Raw genomic sequence first — 24,250 nt, forward strand, 5'->3', positions numbered from 1 at the left:
AGGCACAACGCCTGTGCTTACACTTGAGTCGTTTCACCCGATTTTTAAGTCGTACAGTGTTTTGTTGGTCTTCACCGGTGAGTGAATTTTCATTTCTTGTACCTAGTTGTCACTGTCTCTTGCGTTTGCTTTGCATGGATGAGGGCTCTGTGTCATGGCGCAGCGCAATATCTCTGCTTTCAGCCTTATCAGTTCTTCTGCAAGGCCTTCACCTTCTTCGAGGGAGCGGGGCTTTGACTCTACGTTCGGACACTTCAAACTGCTTTTCATCAATTTGGGTGCATGTGGTAAGCATGAGCAGTTTGCTGTACCATTGCAAACTCTCAGGGAGAGCAGTCTTGTTTCTTTGGGGGACATATCCGCTACTCGTCGCCGAATGTACCGTCCTCCCCAGCTCAAGAGTATGCAAATGAATAAGCCACACACATAGCGCTGCAACAGATGTCTTTATTCCTTAGCATACAATCACACACCGCACTCTCATTACATCATAACCATTAATAACCACACCTTAATACTTCCCAACAAGTTATGTAATTCCTCTGTTGAGTCTGCCCAGAACCACGAGGTATAGAGCGTACATAGTCTCACAACACTACGGAATTCACTGCCTGCTGTTCATGACACGTCTTGGTTTTCATTATTTGTTTTTGCTAGATTACAGCAGTCAACAGAATCTTGAATATTTTTCAAATGCAGCTTTAAGTTACTAATAGGAAACATTCGGACCGAGTAGGTCAGGGTAAAGGTATGCACTATAAACAGCAGGGCATTCCAACATAATTGCAGATGGGCTAGGGTCATGCTAGATTTTCAGACTAAACACTGACTTTATGATTGTGTTCCATTTACATTCATTGCATGTGAATTCATTTTATGTGGCTATTCTGAAAATCTTATTTGGACCTGACTAACTAAGGCCTGTTTTGGACCACCTGTAATGTTGAGTGCTAGTTAAAGAAGGCACTGGACTGTCTGGGGATGCTTGGCTACTTTCATATTTTATTCTTCTAGGGCGAGGCGCAACTAGAGCCAAAATTTGGGGGGTGGGTGGGCTAAAAATAATTGGGGGGGGGGCTAATTCATCCAGCATTAGGCAGAGTGGAGATACAGGGGCTCTCAGAAGGGGTGAAAACACAATAAAGCCTAGTTAACAAGTAGATGGTCTTTTAAAGACCTGCGAAGTACTCCGGTGCGGCTGCAATAAGATGGTCAGCAGCCCTTTAAGATATATCAGCTGGGCTGACACACACAATGAGCCCAATGGGCGTTGCGCGCCTGCTTCTAGTTAACAAGACTGCGAAACTAAGAGAGCAAGACATATCATCTCACTGAGATACACAAGATACCTTGATGGTGCAAGACAGGATTTTATCAAAAAAGCACCGGAAGTTATTTACAACTTTCATGAGATTGAATATCTGTTGGGAGTCGAAATATCAAAGTGTAAAGCATTTCTAAAAAATACACATAATGCAGCAACTTTTATGCAAGTTAATTCCAAGTGGAGCTTAGATTGCAGGGTTAGTCCTTCCTTATAAGTATCATGATTGTGAACATGAAATAAAGGAAAGGACGAGAACATGATTTAATGATCTACAATTCAGTGACGAGGAAATTGCATGATATGATCACTTGCCCTCGTTTAAGAAATAATACACCAAAAAAGCTGTAATCGTTATCATTTTGTATACCTTTAATACAGTTTTGAAATGTACACACACACACATTCAATAACTGGTGTTACAACATGATTTTAGAAATTTTCTCCAATTAAAAAATGTTGAAACCTAAAGATATCTGTACATCTATGGTTTTCCCATAATATCCCTTCAGAGAATTATGGGTATTCATAATTTTGAGCAACATTGCAAAACGATGATCATTGACTGACTACAGAAAAAAGATTTTGTGGACCATACAAAGATTAATCACCTGTTCTGATGTTACACTGGCTTCTGGTTTTTTTCCAAATAGAACCATGGGGCATATTATCAAGGAACTGCGTTAAAATTGTGGCTGATTTAGCGGCAGGAAACTGCTGCTAAAGCAGTGATAATGGGCTTGATAATATGCCCTTGAGAATTCCCATAGAAGCCCATGTTCTGGTGTGAACATGGGCTTCTATTGGAATTCTCTACGGCATATTAACAAGCCCATTATCGTGTTTTAGGTGTAGTTTCCTGCCTCTAAAGCGGTGATAATTTTAACTCCGTTCCTTGATAATATGCCTCCATGTCTCTTCTAGCTTGAGTTATATTTAGGGCCACTGGAATTATGCAGCAGAGGTGGAACTAATTATGTGGCTGGACTGACTAAATTATGCGGCAGAAAAAGACAAAATATGCAGCACATTTTGGGATAGTATTGATTCATTATTTTGTCATTATTACACCTTTTAACAGCATCTGAGCAAATGTTTCTCCTGATTAGCACCAGTTTTAGATCTCAATACTCCAGAAACAGTAACAGAAAAGTGACCAGTCATCCTTGTGAAGGGCCTTCAACTGCGTGGCAAAACCTGTTACAAATTTTCAAGTTACTTGATCCATTTGAGCTAGAAACAATATGTTTTGTTAAAATCTGCAGGTTAATCAGCAAATGATAGATTCTGTGGTAAATGCGGCATACCCATAATTATATGGAAAATGTCACAGCTGCAAAATTGCATAATTCCAGTGACCCTGGCTATATTATTGTATCACTGTCCGATAAAGGCACCATCGGCTATTGAAATCTCTTTACTAATCGCTATTCATTAGTGGATTGTCAACAATAGACAAAAGAGTTAATGGCTTGGTAGGAGTCACTACTTCTCTTCTGCAAGGTCATTAATGCAATGTTATGTGATAAAAGGCAGGTCTGCACATAATGAATGGATAGGACAGGGGATAAGATCTTGGAGATAAGATTTAATGTCCTTTCTAAAAGTAAATATGACTCTAGCAGTTCAATTTTAGCAAACACTTTTGAATCCATACAATACTAAAAACACAATCTAAAAACTAGACTCATGCTACAATTAATTTTTCTAATGTCTGAGGTCGATTTACATACAGAGCAGAACATTAAAAACAAGTCAGCACAATTAGCTGAAACAAAATTCAGCAGAGAAAGCTATGATTTTTAATATAATATGTAAACAAATCTGTAAGGTACTACTTTGAATCCCAAAATGTCCTAGTGCGGTTCACTTCAATTTCATCCATCAACTGCATTTTTCTTGCACTGAACTTTGTGGCTACACATTTGATGGGCGGCATACAGCACAGGCCGTCGTATTTTCCACCTGTCCAAAGAAAGGAATAATATGAGTTTATATATAATGCTGTTTTGATAGGCACTCAAAAACATTGATTAATGTGTAACGTTGATAAGAAAATACTATTCAATAAAAGGGATCACAGTTCATGCGTTTATTTATACGTGCATACAGTTTTTTTCCTTTGAGATTTTGATCACACAGGAAATGGAGGTACAAGAATGCTTCTGTGGTTTCAAAAACTGTAACCATCTTGTACATGTTTCAATAATATTACCAAAGATCATGCGCAGTACTTAAAAATTTAATTTAAAAACCAGAGGAAAAATATAACACCAACAATAAAAACATAAGTATGCATAAACAGAAAACAAAATAATAAATAATTTGCAATAAAGAGAAAACAGAATCAGGGATATTAAGAAACCTTGCATCCCCCTCGCCATAAATTTGGGATTGGTAATTCAGGCAAACCACCTTTCTGCACCCCACTTTCCTCCTTATTCCCCAAAATATTAGATTTAACAATAGCAAGAATTAGGAATGAATACAGTCCTGCCTTGTATTTTCAGCTATATGTCAGAACTATTGGCTTTGATAAAGCCATTAGGTTCTGCGGAATGTCATATATGGCTAAAGGGTCACAAAAATCCTCTCTAAGTTACTTGCGAAGCGCCTGCAACCACTTATGACTAATATCATATTACCAGAACAGTCGGGTTTTATACCAGCTCGATCTACCGCCCATAACGCTTGCACTCTATTTGCGTTATCACACTACCTATCCCCAGACATACAAGCAGCGGCAGTCCTTCTGGACGCAGCAAAGGCATTCGATTTGATCGAATAGACGTACCTCAACACCATACTGCGCAGGATGGGTTTCCCCCAATTTTCTTGCAATGGGTTCAAATATCATATACGAAGCCCACAGCGAGGATAAGAGTTAACAACTACGTATCCAACGCTATCCAAATCAAAAGCGGCATATGCCAAGGAAGCCCGCTCCCCCCTTACTTTTTGAGATCGCCCTAGAACCTCTTGCCTGCAAATTACGGCAGGGCCATAAATATGCTGCCTTTCAGTTTCCACAAAGGCCAATCAATATTTCACTATATGCAGACGATATGGTGTTATATGTCAAGAACCCATAGGTAAACCTATCCCGCTACTCTGAGAATATAATAAATGTGGTCATCATTCCGGTCTCCAAATTAATTGGGATAAATCCCTTATTATTCCATTGACAGACACAACCCGCCCACACCGGGCAGAATTTCCACTAGAATGGCAGACCGAACCAGTCAAATATCTTGGGGTATGGTATCATCGTGACCCAGAAACGGTTGTCTGCGTAAATTATGGGATGGTCATCAGTACGCTAGAGAAGGTGGAGTGCTGGATACAGCTACCATTATCACAGGCAGACCGTATGGCCATTATCAAGATGGTCGTTATGCCTAAACTCCTCTACCCTTAAATAACATTCCTATTACCCCACCGAAAGCAGGGGTCCAAAGACTAACAGCAATAGTGACTCGCCTGATCTGGGCCGGCAAACAAGCAGTAATTGAGTTATGGGCGTTAACTTTGCCATTATGCAAAGATGGTTTTAAAGTACAGGATTTCCTCCTTTATTATCTATGCGCTCAAGCGCAATATGTGCACTATTGTTATCACCCCCATCTCTTATTTGCCCCATGTACCTATTGAAGACGGAGACGCACATCCCATTCCGCTGATTGCTATCCTGCCATATCGGCGTGCCCAAATACATCCGCAGACAATCAACACCATTAACACCACTACTGCAGCTTGGCAAAAAATGGGGAAGCTAGCAAACAAGTTATCACTTTACGCACCAGCACTACCCTTGCATTTCCATCCAGAGTTAAAGTTACCCAAGAAAAAGTGGGGACAGACCGGAAGGTGGGTATGGTTCAGATGGGTGATTTATATGAGGATGGTAACTTTATTGAATGTAAAGATCTACTATACATTAGAAATCAAACGCTACTTTTTCAGTTTACCTATCACAGATTACAAGAAGCTATTAGGAAACTCTATTTCACATACCCCACTGAACAACCACAACTAAATACCCTACAAATGATTCTCACTACACCTAACAACACTCATATGGTGACGCGCTTATATACGCAACTTCAAGACGACATCGATGGTAATACTCATAAAGCAGGGACACGATGGAACAATAAGCTAGATACTGCCGTAACAGAGGAGGAATGGGTTGTCTGCTGCACCACGACTAGTATGCTCACTCCGAATGGAAATTTACATATTCTTCAATATAAATATTTGCACCAAACATACCATACCCCTGCTCAACTACACAAATATGGCCTACGGGCAGATGCGTGATCCCAACGATGCAGCGTAGAGGGGGCTGACTTCATACATTTAGCTTGCTACTGTTTATCTATTAGAGCATACTGGACTGAGATTATTCGGCTGCTAAATGACATGTTGGGAGTTTCTATTGAATGTTCGATTCAAACGTGTCTGATGTGCATAATTAATAACGTGCCATCTACCAAACGGAAATTTTGTATGATGACGCTGCTTCTGGCTAAACATAGAATTTCATTATGTTCGGGCAACAGGGACATTCTACGGACCAAAAATTGGATTAAGGACATGGCTTATTGTAAAGATACCCTAAAAACATATGAGGACAAGTTACACATATGAGGTCTCCTTACAAGATTTTAGAGAGCAACCAGCTGCTTGACCCTTCGCAGACGGGCTTTCGTCCCAAACACAGAACGGAATCCACTCTGTTGGCAGTCACGGAGGAAATAAGAGCAATCTTGGATCGGGGAGGATCGGTGGCAGTCATCCTCCTCGATCTTAGCGCTGCTTTTGATACGGTAAATTATAAAATCTTAGTGCAGCGTCTCCGGGACATTGGAATAATGGGTAGAGCGCTGGAATGGCTCAAATCCTTCCTGAGCGATAGAATCTTTCAGGTCTTTGAGGGAAACACAATATCCTCTAGAAAACCCCTGGGCTGTGGAGTGCCACAGGGCTCCTCCCTGAGCCCGACGTTATTTAACGTCTATATGAGACCGCTGGCTGAGATTGTCCGTCGATATGGTATCAAGATCGTACCTACGCTGACGATACTCAGCTGGTGGTCTCTCTGGCACAGGAAGATGGTCCCGCACTCAGGGTGGACCTTGCGGGTTGTCTGGAGAAGGTAAAAGGCTGGATGACACAATCCTGTCTGAAACGTAATGGGGACAAGACGGAGCTCATGCTGCTGGGCCGGCTTCAATTGACTCAATCTGGCCTCCCTGTCTGGGCTCGCTTCCAGTGCCCAAGGATACCATCAAAAGCCTGGGCATTTGGCTTGACAGATCCCTAACATTTGATTATCAGGCAACCAAGCTATCGGCTACCTGCTTCGGCCTTCTCAGAATTATCAGGAAGATCCTCCCTTTGCTACCATTCGAAGCCAGGCAAATGGTGATACAAGGCCTGATCCAATCTCGTTTGGACTTTGGTAACGCTCTGTATCTGGGAGCCCCGGACTCAACCCTGCGAAAGTTACAAGTTATTCAAAACTGTGCGGCCCGCACCTTTTTGCAAATCCCACGCAGACAGCCTGCTAAACCCGGACTAATAAGCCTGCATTGGCTTCTTGTCAAGGACAGAATTCGTTTTAAGTCCCTATGCATTGCACACCAGGCATTTTGGGAAATTGGCCCTGCAATCAATGCCCCCCTAATTACTCAGTACCATCCTAGCAGACAACTGCGCTCGGCCAATGCTTTCCTGGCCGTGTTGCCCAAGTTCAGAAGAACAAGAATAGGAGGCCGTTCCTTTTCCCTTAACGTGGTTAAGCTATGGAATTCCCTCCCTTTCCTCCTGAGGTCCGATACGCAATTGACCTCCTTCCGAAAGCAATTGAAAACGTTCGTTAGGATTGGCATAACGTGTAGCCTGTATGTTTTGTTGTTTCCAACATTGCATGTCTTTTATAAAAATACCAATAAATAAATACAAATAAAAAAATTATGGCTAAAGGGCAGCATCATAGCAAGGGTCAATGAAATCATACAATTGTGCTGCCACTGTGTTATCTGCACAATCTGTAGATTTTTACAAAAATATAATTGTTTCTAGCTCAAAAGGTTCAAAAGTTACTAACAACGCAGCACTTGTTACAGCGAAGTGGAAGGCTCGCTGGAAAGGTTGACTGGTCACCTTTCTGTTGCTTATTGCTATATTTGGGTTTTATACTTGTACCAATGAGGTTCAGCCAAAACCATGTGTCAAAAAGTGTAAAAATTCAAAATAAATAATGCTATCCCAAAATGTGCTGCATTAAGCCGCCACATAATTTGCCTTTCCTTGCTGAATAGTTTACTCAACACTAGTGCATAATTTGGCCTTCTCCTGCCCTATAATTCCAGTGGCCCTAGTCATAGGAGATGCGGAACATGTTGAATTTGTATTTCATCAATGACTTGGCGCTAGGGACAATGATTTTTATAAGTGCTGGTGTAATTGTTTGTAAATGCACATGAGTTGTAATGTTATGTATTCACATTTATTAATGTTTTGTTATATTTTGCACAATTTTGTTCCATATGTTGATTAAGTTTTCTTTTTGAAAAATGAAGAATGTATCTTTTAAATGCATTAATGAAAAACAAAATGTCGCTTTGAAGTTGTTCTAAATGATTACAAGTGATAAAGTAAGCTACAGCAACTGAATGTGTTGCAACTTAAATCTGCTAAAGTGAATAAGCAGTTTTGTGAATTGGTGGCCAGGTACCCTCTAGTTTATAAACTTTATTATGTCCTACCAGGCCCCCGTAGTGGATGTGACCCCTTTGGTTTGAAGCCAGTGATAATAACAGCACAACCACTAACCATCACAATCCTACAAGCTATTTCAAGCCCCAAAATCTATAAGAAAGGCCTCGGTGGCAAGTAATAGCCATTTTTAGTGAATCTTGCATTAATAATTAACTGTTATTGAGGTCATCTCTAAATTAGCTACACATCGCCAACTGGTGGCAGGCTGTCACAAGGGCCGGTGCCCAGCTCTGGAAACCACCAGCTCAAATTAAACACTGGGGAGGTGGCGGCAGAACAACATGAAGAGGTGGAGCTGGGACCATTTCATCAAGTTTTGTCAGAGAATAAAATTGATTTTATACCCCATGAAAGTATCTGTGAAAATTCAGGTGCCAATGCCATAACATGCTGGACACCCAATCAAGCCAGCTCTTGAATGGGGCTTAACCAAACAGCTGAAGGGGGCAGAACCAAGGTCCATTTTTTGTATATTTTATGTTGTGCTGGCATGAGCTCTGGTACACCGCTAGAGCAGTCTGCAGCCAAACTTACAAAGGAATCAGAGGAAAACCAGTTGATTCAACACACATCTAACTCACCATATCACCTGAAGCAAAGAATTAAAATAAAATCCCACTTGTCACCACAGGATCAAAAACAGGTACGTCTGTGACAACCATCGATGGGCAAGCAGTTCTTTTGAGCCTGCCCACCCTCACCACAGCCCCTGAACAAATTAATACAACAAAGTAGTGGGGTCCGCACTACATGCATAGAAACAATAACCTCATTCATGCTGACAACAAATATCAACAGTCCCTGATACAAGACTGGGCTAAAAATTGTTCAGAATGGCCCAGGAATGCATAACAATGAAACAACAGAGCGCAGTTAATATTTCTTTGTTTGGCCTTAGTCACTTTTATGGAAGTAGAAATTCTCCGGCCATGGCTCCAGGCTGTCTGCAGGGGCAATGAGGTGGTTACAATTCCTTTGTATGAAGGCAGAGGACAGCCTATTTGGTTGCAAGTGGGGCTCTACCCAGCTCCACCCCCTTCGTGCCAGCAGATGGCCCATTTAGGCACACCTAATCCCTCTATTGCGTGAATGTCTGGGAGGAATTCACAAATGTCTAACTGCATGTATTTACAACCATTCAGGTGGCCTAAGACAGACTGCAGGCACCAAATGGCAAGAAAATGCCAACTTTCTAAAAGTGCCCTTTTCAAAGTTGTATTTTAAAATCCAACTTTCCCATTAAAGAGGATTTTTTATTACAATTTCATAGATACCAAATATAAAATGCTTATCCAGCCCAATCAAAAGTTAGAACTTAATAAATGTAATAAAGCAACCCAATGTTATCCTATGGGACAGGCAAGCCTCACAGTAGTGAACAACAAACGTAGGAGTTTTTCCCTACGAAGATATGTACAACTTAAAACCTTTCTTTTAAAATGCACCCTGCCCAATGTGGCTACATATGGCCTACCTTAAGGATGACTTATCTGTAATATAAGGTGTGTTTAAGGCTTGGCAAGGGGTTAATATTGCCAAGTCGAATTGCTAGTTCAAAATTGCATTCAGGCTGCAATTGCAGGATTTGGACATGTTTTAAGGAGCTACATAAGTGGGTGACACAATACGTGCTTCAGGCCCACTAGTAACATTTAAGTTACAGGCCCTGGGTAGATGGTATACCACTCTGCCAGAGACTTATAAATAAATTGATTGTGCCAATTAGATGTATGCCAATTTTACCATGTTTAGAAGAGTGAACACAAGCACTTTAGAACTGGTTAGCAGTGGTAAAGTCTGCAGAATCTGAAGGCCAACAAAATCGAATTCCAGCAAAAATGGAGGGAATGAGACAAAAAGTTTGGGGAAAGACCACCCTATTGCTGACAGGTCTAACAATGGAGTTGATGAGTTTTCTACTGAGGTTTCCTCGAAGCCCTGGTCCTCCTCCAAAATGAAGTTACCATCCTATACGCAATCAAGGTTTGCTGAACCTTCCCTGTTCTGTTGCCAGCGTCCTGGAATCCACTGTTTCTGCATCTACTGGTAACAGTTCTATACTGGATGCCAAAACCACCAAGCAGTCACTCTTAAGGAGGGGCATCACTATGGTTTCTATAGGCTTATATAGCAGTCAGTGATGGTTAAGGTTTTGCACAGACTAGTTGCATATACAGCAACTATGGGAGCCTCTTTCAATTATTTGCCATATTCGATTTATGTTTCAGGAGTGTCAGTTTCTCTATATTTCTCATGTTGGTCACCTTCAAGCTTTTTACCAGTCACTGTTTTCACCCCACATATATGGTGCGATCACAGAATATTATAGAGTGCATTCCCCATTGAGTCGGGCCATGTTAACTTGAGGTTGTCTTAGCATAGATCCAGGATAGCTGCACTTTCGGTTTTGCACTAGACTATTTGAGCATCCACTTGAGTGCATCTGAGGTACGCCTCTTTCAAAGATGCAACTCAGAATCCTCAGAGAGCCTAGGCAAGCCCACACAGACACTGCTGCCACTGCTCTATCAGTGTGTGACAAGCACTATATGTGCATTCTATAAAATGCCATCTGGTCTCTTAATGCCACAGCTTTTTTTAACTATGACAAGACAATATCCACTTTTATATAGAAATATTGAAACCACAAAGAGAATGAGGTCCTACTAACAATCAATCAACATACATTTTAAAGAGATGTCTTGTTGAGCATTACATTTACATGCTTTTGCAGCACCTGCAAGAATAGTCTAGTTTACAGGAGGCTTTGCTGGTTAGCATGATAATGCTGTCCATGGAAATTTTTAATAGAGTGTTATGCTGTGAACTTCATAGTGATGCAATAGTGGGCCTTCATGTTACTGGATTCAATGTGAAATGGAACGAGATGGAACTGGAATTTGGAGATGGGCTGAGGAAGAAGCCTAACCTGTTTCAGTGCTGTATGAGTTTATGCAAATAAACCCCTTTTTGACAATCCTGCCTGAAAATGTTACTTGGTGGCACAAGTTGACATACACAAATTGTTAACGACTGGTGGGCCTGTGGAGGGGCAGGATACAGCAGCATTGACCCCTATTACTTGATAGGGTTGTAATGCTTCCTATTTGTGGAACTTTTTGACAAGCATACTGGAGTGGTAAAGTGGCAGCGTGTGAGGCGGCATTTTGGCACATTTTCAAGGTACATTTGAGGCTCGGAACCTGGTGTTTAAAAGGAGCTGTTGGGCATGTGAGCTTCGCTCGCAACACTATCCTTTATACGGCCCCTGGAAGTGGCCCCAGGGTGCTGAGGAGCAAGCTGCGTTCCAGGAGCAGAGGAACCGGTTCTGCATGTTGCGCAGCGGTAGGATGTGGAACACAGCATTACACTTTGAACACGTGCACTGCTCCTGTGCACCAATTGGTGGTGTGACATGTAGCATCTAATTTTGCTATTGATTAAGCAGCACACCTTCTCTTTGGTTATGCAAAGTCTTCACATCCTGTGATATGCATCGTGGCCATCTTGGATCAGGCCAGATTCTTTTCGGGACTGCAAAGGTCTTGTCAGGTTACGTGAGTTGCATCCAAGAACTCACGCAGTACATGTGTAGTTGGCAAGGGTCAGGGCGCCAATCTGCATATGGGGAGGCCGTAGGTTTGGGCAGGGTATAAAAATGACACACACACTTAGTTACGGCTAGTGGGCCAAGACCCTGAGTGGTTCTGAGCTCTTTTATTTATACCCTCGGGCGAGCCCGCCCTCGGGGTGCGTGACCAGCATACGTAGACGGGCCGGGTGGCTCCTTCACTACATCCCTCCAATCTTTCAGATACAAAGACCCTTTGGGGTAAGGGTTCAGTCTCTCTTGGCACACCACGCAAAGTCTCTCAGTCTTTGGCTGGGGGTCGGATTCGGCCAGAGTCCATTCTTCTGGCTCTGGGAGTTCTCTCTTGCTGCTGACCCTTCCATGTCCTTCTCTTGCTCGGGGACAACAGCTCCAGAGTTTTGCGATGCTTCTCCCTCCTCCAATTCTCTTTCTGCTTGATGCTGTACAGGTTCGGGGCTGCCCAGAAAGGCATCCACAGGGGCGGCCCCAGGTCCGTCTTCCAACTCCTCCCTAGCCTGGTCGGTAGGTGACCTTCCCTCTGCAACTTTCTTGAACCAGGAGATGTTTCTGGTAACCACACGGGTTCCCTGCATAGCTGATACCATGGTACTGTGTACATTGATGACCTCCCACACTTCAAGCTCATACGCGGTGCGATACTTCCAGCCAGGGTAACGGTCCTTCACCACAACTCGGTCTCCTACATGGATGCCTATGGACTGGGCTCCTTGAGCCTGGCTCGCCTTCTCATTGGATGCTTGTCTTCTGGGGGACTCCACGATGAGTCTGCCAGAATGTTGTCTCTTGGAGCTTTTCAGAACATGAGGTGAGCTGGTGCACACTGGGTGGTGCAGTGCGGTGTTTGATGATAGGCACTGAGAAATTATGAGAGACACTGCTCTGCATCTTCTCCCTTCTCAATCCCAATCCTGAGGGCCCAGTTCATTGTATGCATCAGCTTCTCCACCTCCCCGTTCGCTTGGGGCCACTGCGGCATAATCTTAAGGTGGTGAATGCCTCTGGAGGTTATGTATTATTGGAATTCTCTGCCCTGGAACGGTGGCCCATTGTCGGACTTGATCTCTTCAGGCAGCCCCATCATGGCAAAGGCGCGCTCCAAAGTTGTCTTGACGTGGTGAAATACAGTTGACAATACTACTTCCACCACCGGGAACTTTGAGTGGGAGTCGACAAGCACCAGCGTGTTCCATCCATCCAGGAGATGTACCGGCCAAGAGAGTAATTACTCGGAATTCATGCCCATTCAGGTACAGATGGAAGTGCTGGCATGCCCATCTAATGGCTAGAGCCTCCCGCACTATCTGTGCGTACCGCATCTCGGTGGCTGTCAACGCTCTGCTGGCATACACAGTTGGGACCCATTCCTTGGACTCAGTCTCCTGCATCAGGACGGCACACAATCCTACGGCTTGCATCCACCATGACTTTGGTGCGCCGATGAGGGCAAAACTATGCCATGACTTGGTCATCAATGAGGGCCTCTTTCATGGCATTGTAAGCCAGATCCTCTTTTGCAGATCAGACCCACGGCTGGCCGGCCTTTTTGAGGGCACGGAGCGGCTCTGACAGAAACGCCAGGTTGGGGATGAATCAGCCACAATATGTGGCCATTTCCAGAAAGCTTCAAACTTCAGTGGTTGACGTGGGCTGTGGAGCAGATCGTATGGCAGCCGCTTTCTTCTGGTCTATTCGCAGTCCTTCCCTGGAGAAGATGTACCAAAAGAAGTCCACCTACTCCTGATAAAACGAACACTTGGCTCTGTGCAGGGTGAGCCCGCTGTCCACGAGCCGTTGGAAGGTGGCCCGGAGGTGTGCATGGTGTTCCTCTAGTGTCCTGGAGAACACAGGAATGTCATTACTCAAGTTGATTACGCCTTGCAGCCCTGTCAGAGTCTCCCATATTGCATTTTGAAAAACTTCTGCGACTGAAGAGATGCCAAAGCTCAACCTCTTGTAGCGAAGTAGTCATACGTGGGTGGAGAACGTCGTGATGTTTCTACTGTCAGGGTGAAGTTCCAGCTGATGGTACACCGCATTGAGGTCGAGTTTGCTAAAGCATTTGGCGCCGTTCAGGTCGGCCACAATGTTGTCCATTGTCGTTGTGAGATGGAGCTAACTCTTCACGTCCCTGTTCCGTAGGTGCATGTCGACGCAGAGTCAAATGGCTCCTGGTTGCTTCAGTTTCGGGGCTACGACGAGAGGAGACACGCACGGAGTAGGGCCTGCCACCTTCCCTATCACCCCTACACTTCCAGGTATTTCAGCTCCTCCTCTACTTGCGGACGCAAGTGAAATGGCACCCTCCGATGTCTCAGCGTCATGGGCCGAACTGTTGGATCTACGTGCAGCTTGAAAGTTTTCCCCTTCAGGAACCCCAGGTCTTCAAATAGCATGGGAAAGTCTCTAAGCATTTCCCGAGCATGTAGTTCGTGCACCTGGTTTGCGAGGAATACAAGCTTGAGGTCCTCCGCCGTGTGGCAACTGAGGAGAGTACCTAGTTTTTCCTCTGTGACATGGAACTTGGTGCTGAGGCAGTGGCCGTCGCTGATGACCTCGACCTCCATGACTCCGCGTAGAGAAAGCGGTTAATTGGCATCATACGTGTATATCCTTGTCTTGGATGGTAGGAGCAGGGGGCGCGGCAACAGTTTCTCGTATTGGTCCCTGTCCATCACTTTGACGGACGCACCAGTGCCTATGAGGGCACTTATGGGTGACCCTGCTACGGTGATACAGCATATGGGGGGTGGTCTACGCCTTGTTCCTTCCCGTGGCAAGAAACGACACAAAGAATACGTCGTCGACTTCGCGTACAAGACCGAACTTTGGTGGGGTGTTGTCTACCTGGGCCATCGGGTCCTCCACCGTCAGCTGTCTCACCGCCATTGGGAGCCCCCATGTCCCTGGGGCATTACTTCGCCCTCTTCCGCTTCTGCAGACTTTCACAAAATGGTTGAGTTTTGCACATTGTGAACATGTTTTCCCTTTTGCGAAGCATCTTCCTGCTGGGGGATGATCCAGGCCCCAGTTTCCACACATGCTCCTCTGTGGAGGCATCATGGGTCCTTTTGACTGAGTCTGATGCATCGGATCGCCTCTACTCTTTCCTCTTTAATCGCGGGTGTCCGGAGTGATGCGTGGGGCACAGAAGGCCGGTTGAGGGCCGCTTCCATTTCGTCTGCGCTAGCGTTGAACAGCTCGTGGGACCTGGCAAGCACGAGGATCTCATCTAGACTGATGCCAGGCTGCCGCAATATCAGGCGTCACAGCGTTACTGACTGATATCCCTGGATAATCTGTGCCCTGATCTCCTCCCTCTGGTCCAGCGGTGTGCAGGAACTTGCAAGCTTCAGTAGGCAAGCGTAGAAGATATCAATGGTCTCAGCCTCCCCTTGCCGCGCCTGCCGGAGCTTGAAATGCTTGAAATCTGGGTTTATCTGGGGATTAAAGTGTCGGTTCAGGGCCACATCAGCTCCGTCATAGTCATCATCTGCCCCTCGATCCGGTAGTGTCTCAAAAAGGTCGTACAGCTCCCCCGTAGCACATCCCTGTCCGGCCAAGTTTCTTGCTAGAATGGCTGAAGTGATTAATCCCTTAATCAATCCCGTGCTTAATCTTTCTCTTAGCACGGGAGTGGTTCCTTCAGCCTGGACGCAACCCCTATTATACCGCCTCTGAAAAAGCCTAATTTGGATCCGGTGGTCTATGCCAACTATAGACCTATTTCCCTCCTGCCAGCCTTTGCCAAGGTTGTTGAGAAACATGTTCACTCTTCCCTCTCCAACTTCCTTGAGGTGAATAACATCCTGCACTGCACTCAGTCGGGTTTCCGTACCAACATGAGCACGGAGACAGAGTTGCTGGAAGTAACGGAGGCAATCAAGGAGGTTTTGGATGTGGTGGGTAAAGCGATGTTGGTGATGCTTGACCTGTCGGCGGCCTTCGACACCGTCCCCCACGTTGGTCTCCGCACAAGACTCAGTGAGATCGGTCTGCGGGGGACGGTGTTCATCTGGTTTAAGTCCTTTCTAGCGGGCCGGCGTCAAACGATCTTGGCTCCTCCATTCTCTGCCGTGGTGCCGTCATTAGTGGTGGGAGTCCCTCAGGGCTCAATTCTGAGCCCGACTCTTTTTAACATCTTTATGGCCCCCCTGGCAACACTGGCAGAGTCTTTTGGCGCCCAGATCGTGTCATACGATGATGACACCCAGCTCCTGTTCGCCTGTGATAAGGGGTGTGATTTCGATGGGGAGAGCATCAGAGGCTGCCTGGGGGCGGTGTTTAAGTGGTTCCAGCAAAACAGCCTGAAGTGCAACTCGGATAAATCGGAGGTGCTCTTTTTTGGCTGCCTGTCAGATCCTAGGTGGCAGACTTGGTGGCCTGTGGACATGTTCCCTCCGTTATCTGCTTCTTCCATGGCCAAGAACCTCGGAGTAAAGATTGATAATGGTCTGTCGTTGAAGCCCCAGATTCTTGGCCTAGTAGGGAAATGTTTTGGCCTCCTTAAGATGCTCCAAAAATTCCTTTCTTTGCTTTCGCAGGTACACAGAAAAGTTACGGTGCAGGCACTAATTGGGTCTCGCCTTGACTATGCCAACATCCTGTACCTCGGATTGCCAGAGTATCTTCTCCAACGCATGCAAGTAGTCCAAAACTCGGCTGCGTGAGCCGTCTTTGGCCTCCAGCGGAGAGCCAGAGCCTCTGATCTCCTGAAGACACTTCAATGGCTTCCTATCCGGAAACAAATTGGTTTTAAGGCGCTTACTCTTGCCTTTAAGGCTCTCAATGAAATTGGCGCTAAATACATCCGAACTCTGAGGTCAGCGTCCCTGGCCTTGGCCTCGGTCCCCGTTATTAGGAGAGCGCGGATTGGAGACCGGTCTTTTAGACGCCTGGCGCCCCTACTATTTAACACCTTGCCGGTGTCTCTGAGAAAGAACGCCAATTTGTTAGCTTTCAGGAAGGATTTAAAATCATGGTTGTTTGTCCAGTAGTGCCCATCCCCCATTTGCCTGTTCCTTGTCCGTGTTAGGTCTGAAGCGCCGGGACACTCCTCGGAGTAGCCGAGCGCTATACAAACCCCCCCCCTAACATAACATAACATAACACATGAGGAGTGACCTCTTTACCTTGCCATTGGTTTCCCGCACTCCAATGAAGTAGTGGTCCAAATGGCCAATCCAGGACTTCCAGCGTGCCCCGCCGTGGACGGGTCTGAGAGTTCGCTGAATGGCAGCAGAGGGGCAGCTGTGGCCTGGCCAGGCGGAGCATGGGCTGGTGGATTAACCCGCAGGGGAGGTGGTGGTGCCACTACTGGGGGAGCGCCGCCCCAATTTGCACCCTGGACACTCATTCTTTCTATGGGCCCACTGAATGGGACGCCGACCGGTGACGCTGACTGGCGTAGGGCGCGTATATGAGAGAAACTCTCACCGGTCTGTGGCAGTTAGGGCAGGCACACACAGGTGTGGCTTTGGCATATGCACCGGGACGTTGCACACTTGCTGCTGGCACGGAACTGGGTGGCCATGGATTAGTATGGGCCGAGCAGGGTGGCCTGACGAGCACTGGCACGCTTGTTTACCCACACTGGGGTGAGCTCTTTATACTGAGGATCACGTTGTGGGGTGGTGCATGGGAGACTCCAAATACACACTCCGGTGGCAGATATATGTGTCCTTTTGTTAATTGGTTTTACTTTTCCCTTTAGAGCATGGAGTTGCAGTCTGCCTTTTTCCCTTTTTTAAATTTATTTTCTACCCCTGGTGGCCGTGGAGCAATGCAGTCCCTGAGGGCAGGAGCCTGCGGGGAGCTTGTCCCTTCAGTGCAGGTGCGCAGGCTTTGAGACGAACACACCCTGAGCAGTGTGTCTTCGAACCGTCAGCTCAACCACATAACAGTGGGAGTGCGGCCGGGCCAGTTTGCAGTGGAGCAAAGGTGCGCAGGCAAGCGCTGTGGCCGGCCGGAGCGGCGCACACGCACGCAGGCAGGGCAGGCCTCACTTTCTGGCGCTCGTCCGCGCCAAAGAGCAGTGATGATGATGATGATGGCGGGGTGCACCCGCTGAGGTGATTTGCTCCGAAGGACAGAGCCACGCGGGGTGGGCACCCGCTCTGGAGATGATGCAGCGCAGGCCAAGTGGAGCACACCGGCGTCGGGACCGCGATGGCAGCGGCTGGCCGGGCGGGAGTTGCAGGCACCAAGGACACTTGAGGTAGGAACTCGGCGAGGCGGGGGTGACACCCACCCTCATTGCCAGTGTAGAGTTGGCAAGGGTCAGGGCGCCAATCTGCATACAGGTAGGCCGCAGGTTTGGGCGGGGTATAATAATGATGCACTCACTTAGTTACGGCTAGTGGTCCAAGACCCTGAGCGGTCCTGAGCTTTTTTATTTATACCCTCTGGCGAGCTCGCCCTCAGGGTGCGTGACCAACGTACGTGGATGGGCCGGGTGGCTCCATCACTGCAGTACACAGCAATTGTCTTCCAACACTGCCGAATCGTGGCGCACTCGTGGGGACATAAGTATTGTAAACAACTGATTGTCTTTTTGAGTCCTGCTGTGGGGTTGACCATTGATATGTCTGCAGCAACGGAATAGTGTACTATAAGTTTCTTGCTCCTCCACGTGCTGGTCATCTTGATGGTGCAGGTTATAATTGGCCATTGTATGGTTTATCCTTTTTTCTTCCAAATCTTTCTGGGGGAATGTCACACTAACCTGTGCAGTTATGATGGTTAATTAGGTGCTGAACAGGGGTTGGTATTTTAACTTTTTGTTTTATTTATTGTGTTATCGTATTGTGCTGTCTTATTGTGTTGACTTGTTGTTTGTTGTGGTGTGAAGAGGGAGCATGTAGTCCACTGGAATGATGTTACAACCCCCACAATTTTTAAGTGACTTGGGGTGAAGTAAACGTTTTAAAAATTGATGACATTTTCTGTCACCAGGAAACAAGGAGTTCTCTTTCACAATCTTGGTGTGGAGAGCAGGAATGTTTAGGAAATCCAGTGGGGCATGATGAGGGTGGTGCCAGGGATATGTATGAAATGTCTGTAAAAATGTTGCAGTTGCATTTTGGTACTGGAACACCATACGTTCTTTACACGCCAACAAGACAAAAGTGAATGCATTGGAAGGTATGGAATTTGGTTACAATGTGTGAGTTTAGTGATCTAATTGATTCTTTGGTTCATGGCCAACTTGTGCATTGTAGAAACAATGTTAAGGTACATAAGGGGCGATTGATTCTTAAAAGAAGCAGTCATTATTACATTATTAAGAGAATTGAGCATACATCGTTTTGGGTGAAAGAAATTAGGAAAGAAGAATGTGAGGAAGGAGCAGTTTCTAAGGTTATAGGCTCCAAGAAGGATGACAAGAAAGATGATAAGGGAGTGAGAGAGTGGAAACACAAAGAGGATAGTAGTAAATCCAAGTGTTTTTGTTGTGCCAATGGGCAGCACACTGTGAATGACCTTTATTGCTTTGAGAAAGATGGCATTTGTAAGGAAGTTGTGACATCCTAGCTATGATGCTGTCAGTGTCATGGCAACTGAAAGCATACTACATAGCAGGATTCTAGAATCGTAGGAGCAGACCAGTTGGAGTGGGGCTGCTGTTACAGTGACATGTACCTGCGTGCTCCTGAATAAAGATACTACTTCTCTACTTCCTGGCGTTATTTCATCTTTACAAACTGGTGATGATTGATGGTGAGAACACGGAGCAAGCAGAGGAATGCACTCATCGAACCCACAGAGTTTTGCAGATTTACATCGATTTAAAGAAAACAGATTGTATTTGAGGAGAAACCTGTGACTCTACTGCCTTCTGTGAGCATTGAACTTTGCAAGAGTTACCCTAGCTACGAAATTACATCTTTATTTTACTGTGCTTCAAGATTGATACCTCTCATTTGGAACCAAGGTAACCGATTCTTACATAACTAGGGTACTTATTATTTTCTACACAATCCCGATACCTCTACAGCTATCCTGACTGAGGTAACACGTCTCTTTAGCACTTAATTTGGGTGTTTACCTTCAAGTTTGTGACTTGTACCTTGTCTAGAACCGTTGGTGGATTCCCCTCTTCCGCCGCATTATTCGCAAGGTAGTTGGATTCCATTATTCTTAAGCTTCTTCAAACTTCTGCTGCATCTTTCGAGTTGTCTAAGTATACCCTGTGACATCTACTTCTACTGAACGTCTTCCTCTTCGTGGCGTTCATCGGAGAAGCTGTCTAGAATGCGCTGGAGTAGGGAGGCCGTGTAATCACGTACGGTCACGCAGCGTGACCTTGCGTAGCGGGCATCTTTGTTTCCTATTTGCTTCCTAGCAACCAGCCGATGGACCTTCATTGGAAACTCACAGAAGCTCTCGACTTCATCAAACAAAGCCTGTGAAGCCTATTACCTTACAGAACTTCATCGGTAACCCAGAGAAAGCTTCTGCTTCCTGCAGACTAAACGGTATTTATTTTTACAGATTTCCGCGGTGATATGCTGATGGAGCAAGGTTTCATATGTAAAGAAACTTGCTTGAACTCAACCCTCTCAAAATAACATGTAATGAATTAACCAATATGTTTTGTAAGTACTAATGATTGCACCACGTGACATTTTCTGTATCTAGGGGAAGCTTTTAAATGTGCTTTACTAACAGTAACTCGAGTGTCTTAAAATGGCTGCCGAAAACGCAAGAACTCAATTGCGCATGCGTCTACTGCATCTACGTAGTATGACGGCCTTTGCTTTTGGTGGGAATTCTTTGCAACTGCGCAGTAGAAGCTAAGATGGCCGTTTTGAATATCACATGCTAATGCATATAATTTTGCTCAAACTAAACCTTGCATGTTCTGTAAAACTATTAATGCCATAGTTAAAATAAAATAATGGAACTAGAGAAGAAATAAGTGGTATAAAGTGCATTCATTTATTTCCGTATTCTAATGTGTCTTTCTTTGACTTTACTATTAGCTCGTATTTGGGCCTAAAGGGTGACTGGAATTGCCATTTTGAAAACTCTGTACGCATGCGCTGGGAGCACTGCAAGACCTCGAGCGGTGACATTGAAAGGTTGCTAATTCCCAACTTACCAGTGATATGCCTGAGAACTTTACCTCTTGACCCGGAGAGGGGAAGAATGTGCGAACAAATAAAATACATTGTATTAAAAGTAATATGAATGTTACTGGGGAGAATAGCAGTTTTGGAAAGTAAATTTAAGGGTGGGATCACAGAACAATTAAACTAAAGAAGATGACTTCATATTAGTATGGTGTTATGACCTCTCCCCATCCCACTGACCAAACAAATGAAGGGAATACACGAATATTGAAACATTGGTGGGTGGTACATACTTTGAAAATGGTATAACTAAGGTAGGCTTTGTCAGTTAGATTGTCCGACTTGTCACAGACCTGTCACTGAGCCAACTTTGCTGAAGGAGATTGTGGATGTCACGGAGCTCAGAGAGCAGGTTGAGCACTCTGAAAGAAGAATCTGGAGATTTGCTGAAGGAGAAAACTCTGTCCATCTAGAAGGGGAACAGGAGTAGTTGCAGAGAGGGGTGTAACGCTGGTGTTGCACTTAGAAGAGCTTACCTGTCCTGTCCTGCACAGTCCTGTCCTGTTGGCTCCTGACTAGTCGGGAACCCTTTCTTTCCAGCGCTTGGCCAGGTGTTGGTCCTTTCACCATTCTAGATAAATATAAATCTGTGTGGTATGTCCTTGTACCGTTTTTCCTTCCCCACCCTTCCCAGGTACCAATGTCTAGAGATTTTACTAAGTCTTTAAAGATTTCTGCTTTGATTGTTATTTTTATTCTTGAGAAGCTGGTGATTGACATGTATTGGTGTTTGACTCACAAAGTATTCCATAGATAAAGGTTTTTTTAAACTCTCCTGAGTCTGTGATCATTCTATAAAATTATGTAAATTAATTGTTTATGCCTATTATGCTAACAACCTGATTCACTGACCTGAAAAAAATTAGAACATTTTAAATTTGAAGTGACAAGGAATTGGTAAGGTATGGTAAACAGGTATTAGTCATTATAGGGTCAAATAAATTCCTGAGCGGCAGCAAATAGATTACCGGCTTACTGTGTGTATGTTTATGGGCCCAGGTGAGTATGGTGTAATATGAGTATCCCAAGCTGGTAATCTCGCGCCATCCATGCACACCGCATATCTTCTAAAACTACTCACTACTTCAAGTGTAAACTGTTGATGCACATGTTGATGTCACACCTATTGCATATTTACCTTAACTTTAAGCTTTATTAAGTATTTATTGTGTAAGCATACATTTACTACACAAAATTGTACTTGCTGCTCATATATTATCATACAGTAGATTGTTATACTTACCTTGTACGACATGGCATCACAAGGCTGTGGGTTAATTCCACCTTTACCATTTCTGCCTCGCCCAGGGGAACCTTTACTGAAATAGTCCGACTGGAAAGACTATTTTTTAAATTATATAGCTGCACTGGAAGAGAAGAACGATGATGGTTTTACACCATCCAGAAAGAAAATGATGTTTTGCATAGTTTGAGACCAGAGGGTTCTAGAGTATTTAATTAGATGGAAAAGAAGGTAAAATCTTCTGAAAATGCTAATGTTTTTCTGGAAGCTCTTGAAGATTTAGATTCTCACTATCACCCCACTGTAAGTGTTGGAAGCAACAGGTATGATTTCTTTCAAAGGAAACATAACAAATCTGAGTCTGTTGAAGACTATGGGGCATATTATCAAGGGGGTTTATCTCCGCTTTTTTGGCTTTAAAAGCCAAGAAAGCGGAGATAAAATTATCTCCCTATTACCAAGCTGTCGCTAACACCAGTTAGTGACAGCTAATAGGAGATAGCGACCATCTTGGGCCCCGCTTTGCATGTCAGTGATATTTATCACTAATGACATGCAAAGTGGGCGTGCCAAGATGTTAGCGACTGGAAACAGTCCCTAACTTCGCTATCTCCTATTACCAACTTTTGGAGATATTCGCGCTAAGCGCGAATATCTCCAAAAGCTAACACCTACCCTGAGCAGTTCTTAGCCATGTTATCCAATGGGAGGTGGATAACATGGCTAAGAGCATTTGCTCGATAATGCATGAATATCGCTGACTTTTCAGCGATATTCATGCATTGCGGCCGTTTTTTATCGCATTTGCGATAAACCTTGCTAATAGCAAGGTTTATCTGCGATAAAAATCGCCGATGTGCGGCGATAATTTTTGTCTCTAAACAAGTTAGAGACAAAAATTATCGCTAGTTGTTGGTAATATGCCCCTATGTTCCCTCCTTGAATAAATTAGCTAAAAACTGTGAATTTGACACTTTATATGATAGCTTTGTGAGAGATCAACTTGTCATGCATTCCAGCAAATCATCTATCAAGGATAAATTGTGGGTATGGGCAGTTGGACGGCCGCTGATTTAGAGAGCCTGGGCGACTTGTTTGCAGATGGTGCACTACTTTCTTTTGCGACCCTCGCGGACAACACAGGACTACCTGCTGGGCAATTCCTGACTCATGCGACGCTCATGCATACATTGACACGAGCCTGGGGAGCTCTAACGGAGGAGCCACCAACACATTTGCTCATCCAATATCTGCATGTGATGGAAAACGGCTCTCACATAGTACACTGGCTTGCCCAAGCACTGCACATACACACACAGTTCTCATCACAGCGGCTGCGAGACAAAGGGACAGCCGATAGAGGCCAGGACTGGATTGATAGAGAATGGGCGCAGGTACTAGCTGGGACACAGAATATACCGCGCAATGCTCGTTTCAAGATCATACAATATTATATTGTGCACCGTGCGTATCTATCTGCCGATAAACTCAATCGATACTTTGGGCATGATACATCGGCATGCCCCAGATGCGGACTTGTGGACGCACAACTCCTACATGTACTCTGGACATGCCCTTCCCTACACACCTACTGGACTACAGTGTCAGATACTTTGGCAAAAGCGACATGGGAAGTTTGCCTATTGGGCTTGTTTAAAAGAACGAAACAGACGAAAGTCCAGGCGAGGTTCTGGGACCTAGGGCTGATAACTGCGAAACGTCTCATTACCAAGCGCTGGAAGAATAGTGCACCCCCCAGGTGATTCACTGGTGTAACTCATTTGATAGCGCAGGACTGGGATAGCGCCTTGACGGCTTACTACCAGGTGTGCCTGCAGAGTGGCATTCTTTAGATGCTTGTGCCACTCTCCGCATAATACCGGCTGGGTTTCCCCCCCGCCGGTCCCTCCTCCCGCTGCATACATGACTGGTCGCACTGTTAGATCCTCACTACTGACATAGCCCCATACATACCTGCTTCCCGCCTGCCCCATGAACATCGCATGCACACACGCATTCACTGTTAGTCACCGCCCAGTCTCCCGTTCCCGTAATTTTCAGGTTGTTCTTCACATTTGTTAGTTTTGAAATAAACATCTGGATACATATTGCATTACTGATGTGCTCAATTTGCCTTGATCTGCTACCATAGC

The 24,250-nt window shown here is 45.1% G+C and overlaps 1 protein-coding gene across 2 annotated transcripts in view; it reads right to left on the reverse strand.

Annotated features, from left to right (window-relative positions):
- Nucleotides 1-1,675: 1,675 nt before the first annotated feature.
- The window catches only part of ADGRG4 (adhesion G protein-coupled receptor G4), a 1,454,718-nt gene continuing 1,432,143 nt past the window's right edge, over nt 1,676-24,250 (reverse strand). For both annotated transcript variants that reach the window (XM_086918649.1, XM_086918650.1), the window contains exon 27: nt 1,676-3,289. In XM_086918649.1, the coding sequence (XP_086774775.1) occupies nt 3,159-3,289 (131 nt within the window). In that variant the 3' untranslated portion in view covers nt 1,676-3,158. The remainder of the gene's footprint in view (nt 3,290-24,250) is intronic.

The sequence above is a fragment of the Lissotriton vulgaris genome, chromosome 4_1 (assembly GCF_964263255.1).
Source record: "Lissotriton vulgaris chromosome 4_1, aLisVul1.2, whole genome shotgun sequence".
Classification (NCBI taxonomy): Eukaryota; Metazoa; Chordata; class Amphibia; order Caudata; family Salamandridae; genus Lissotriton; species Lissotriton vulgaris.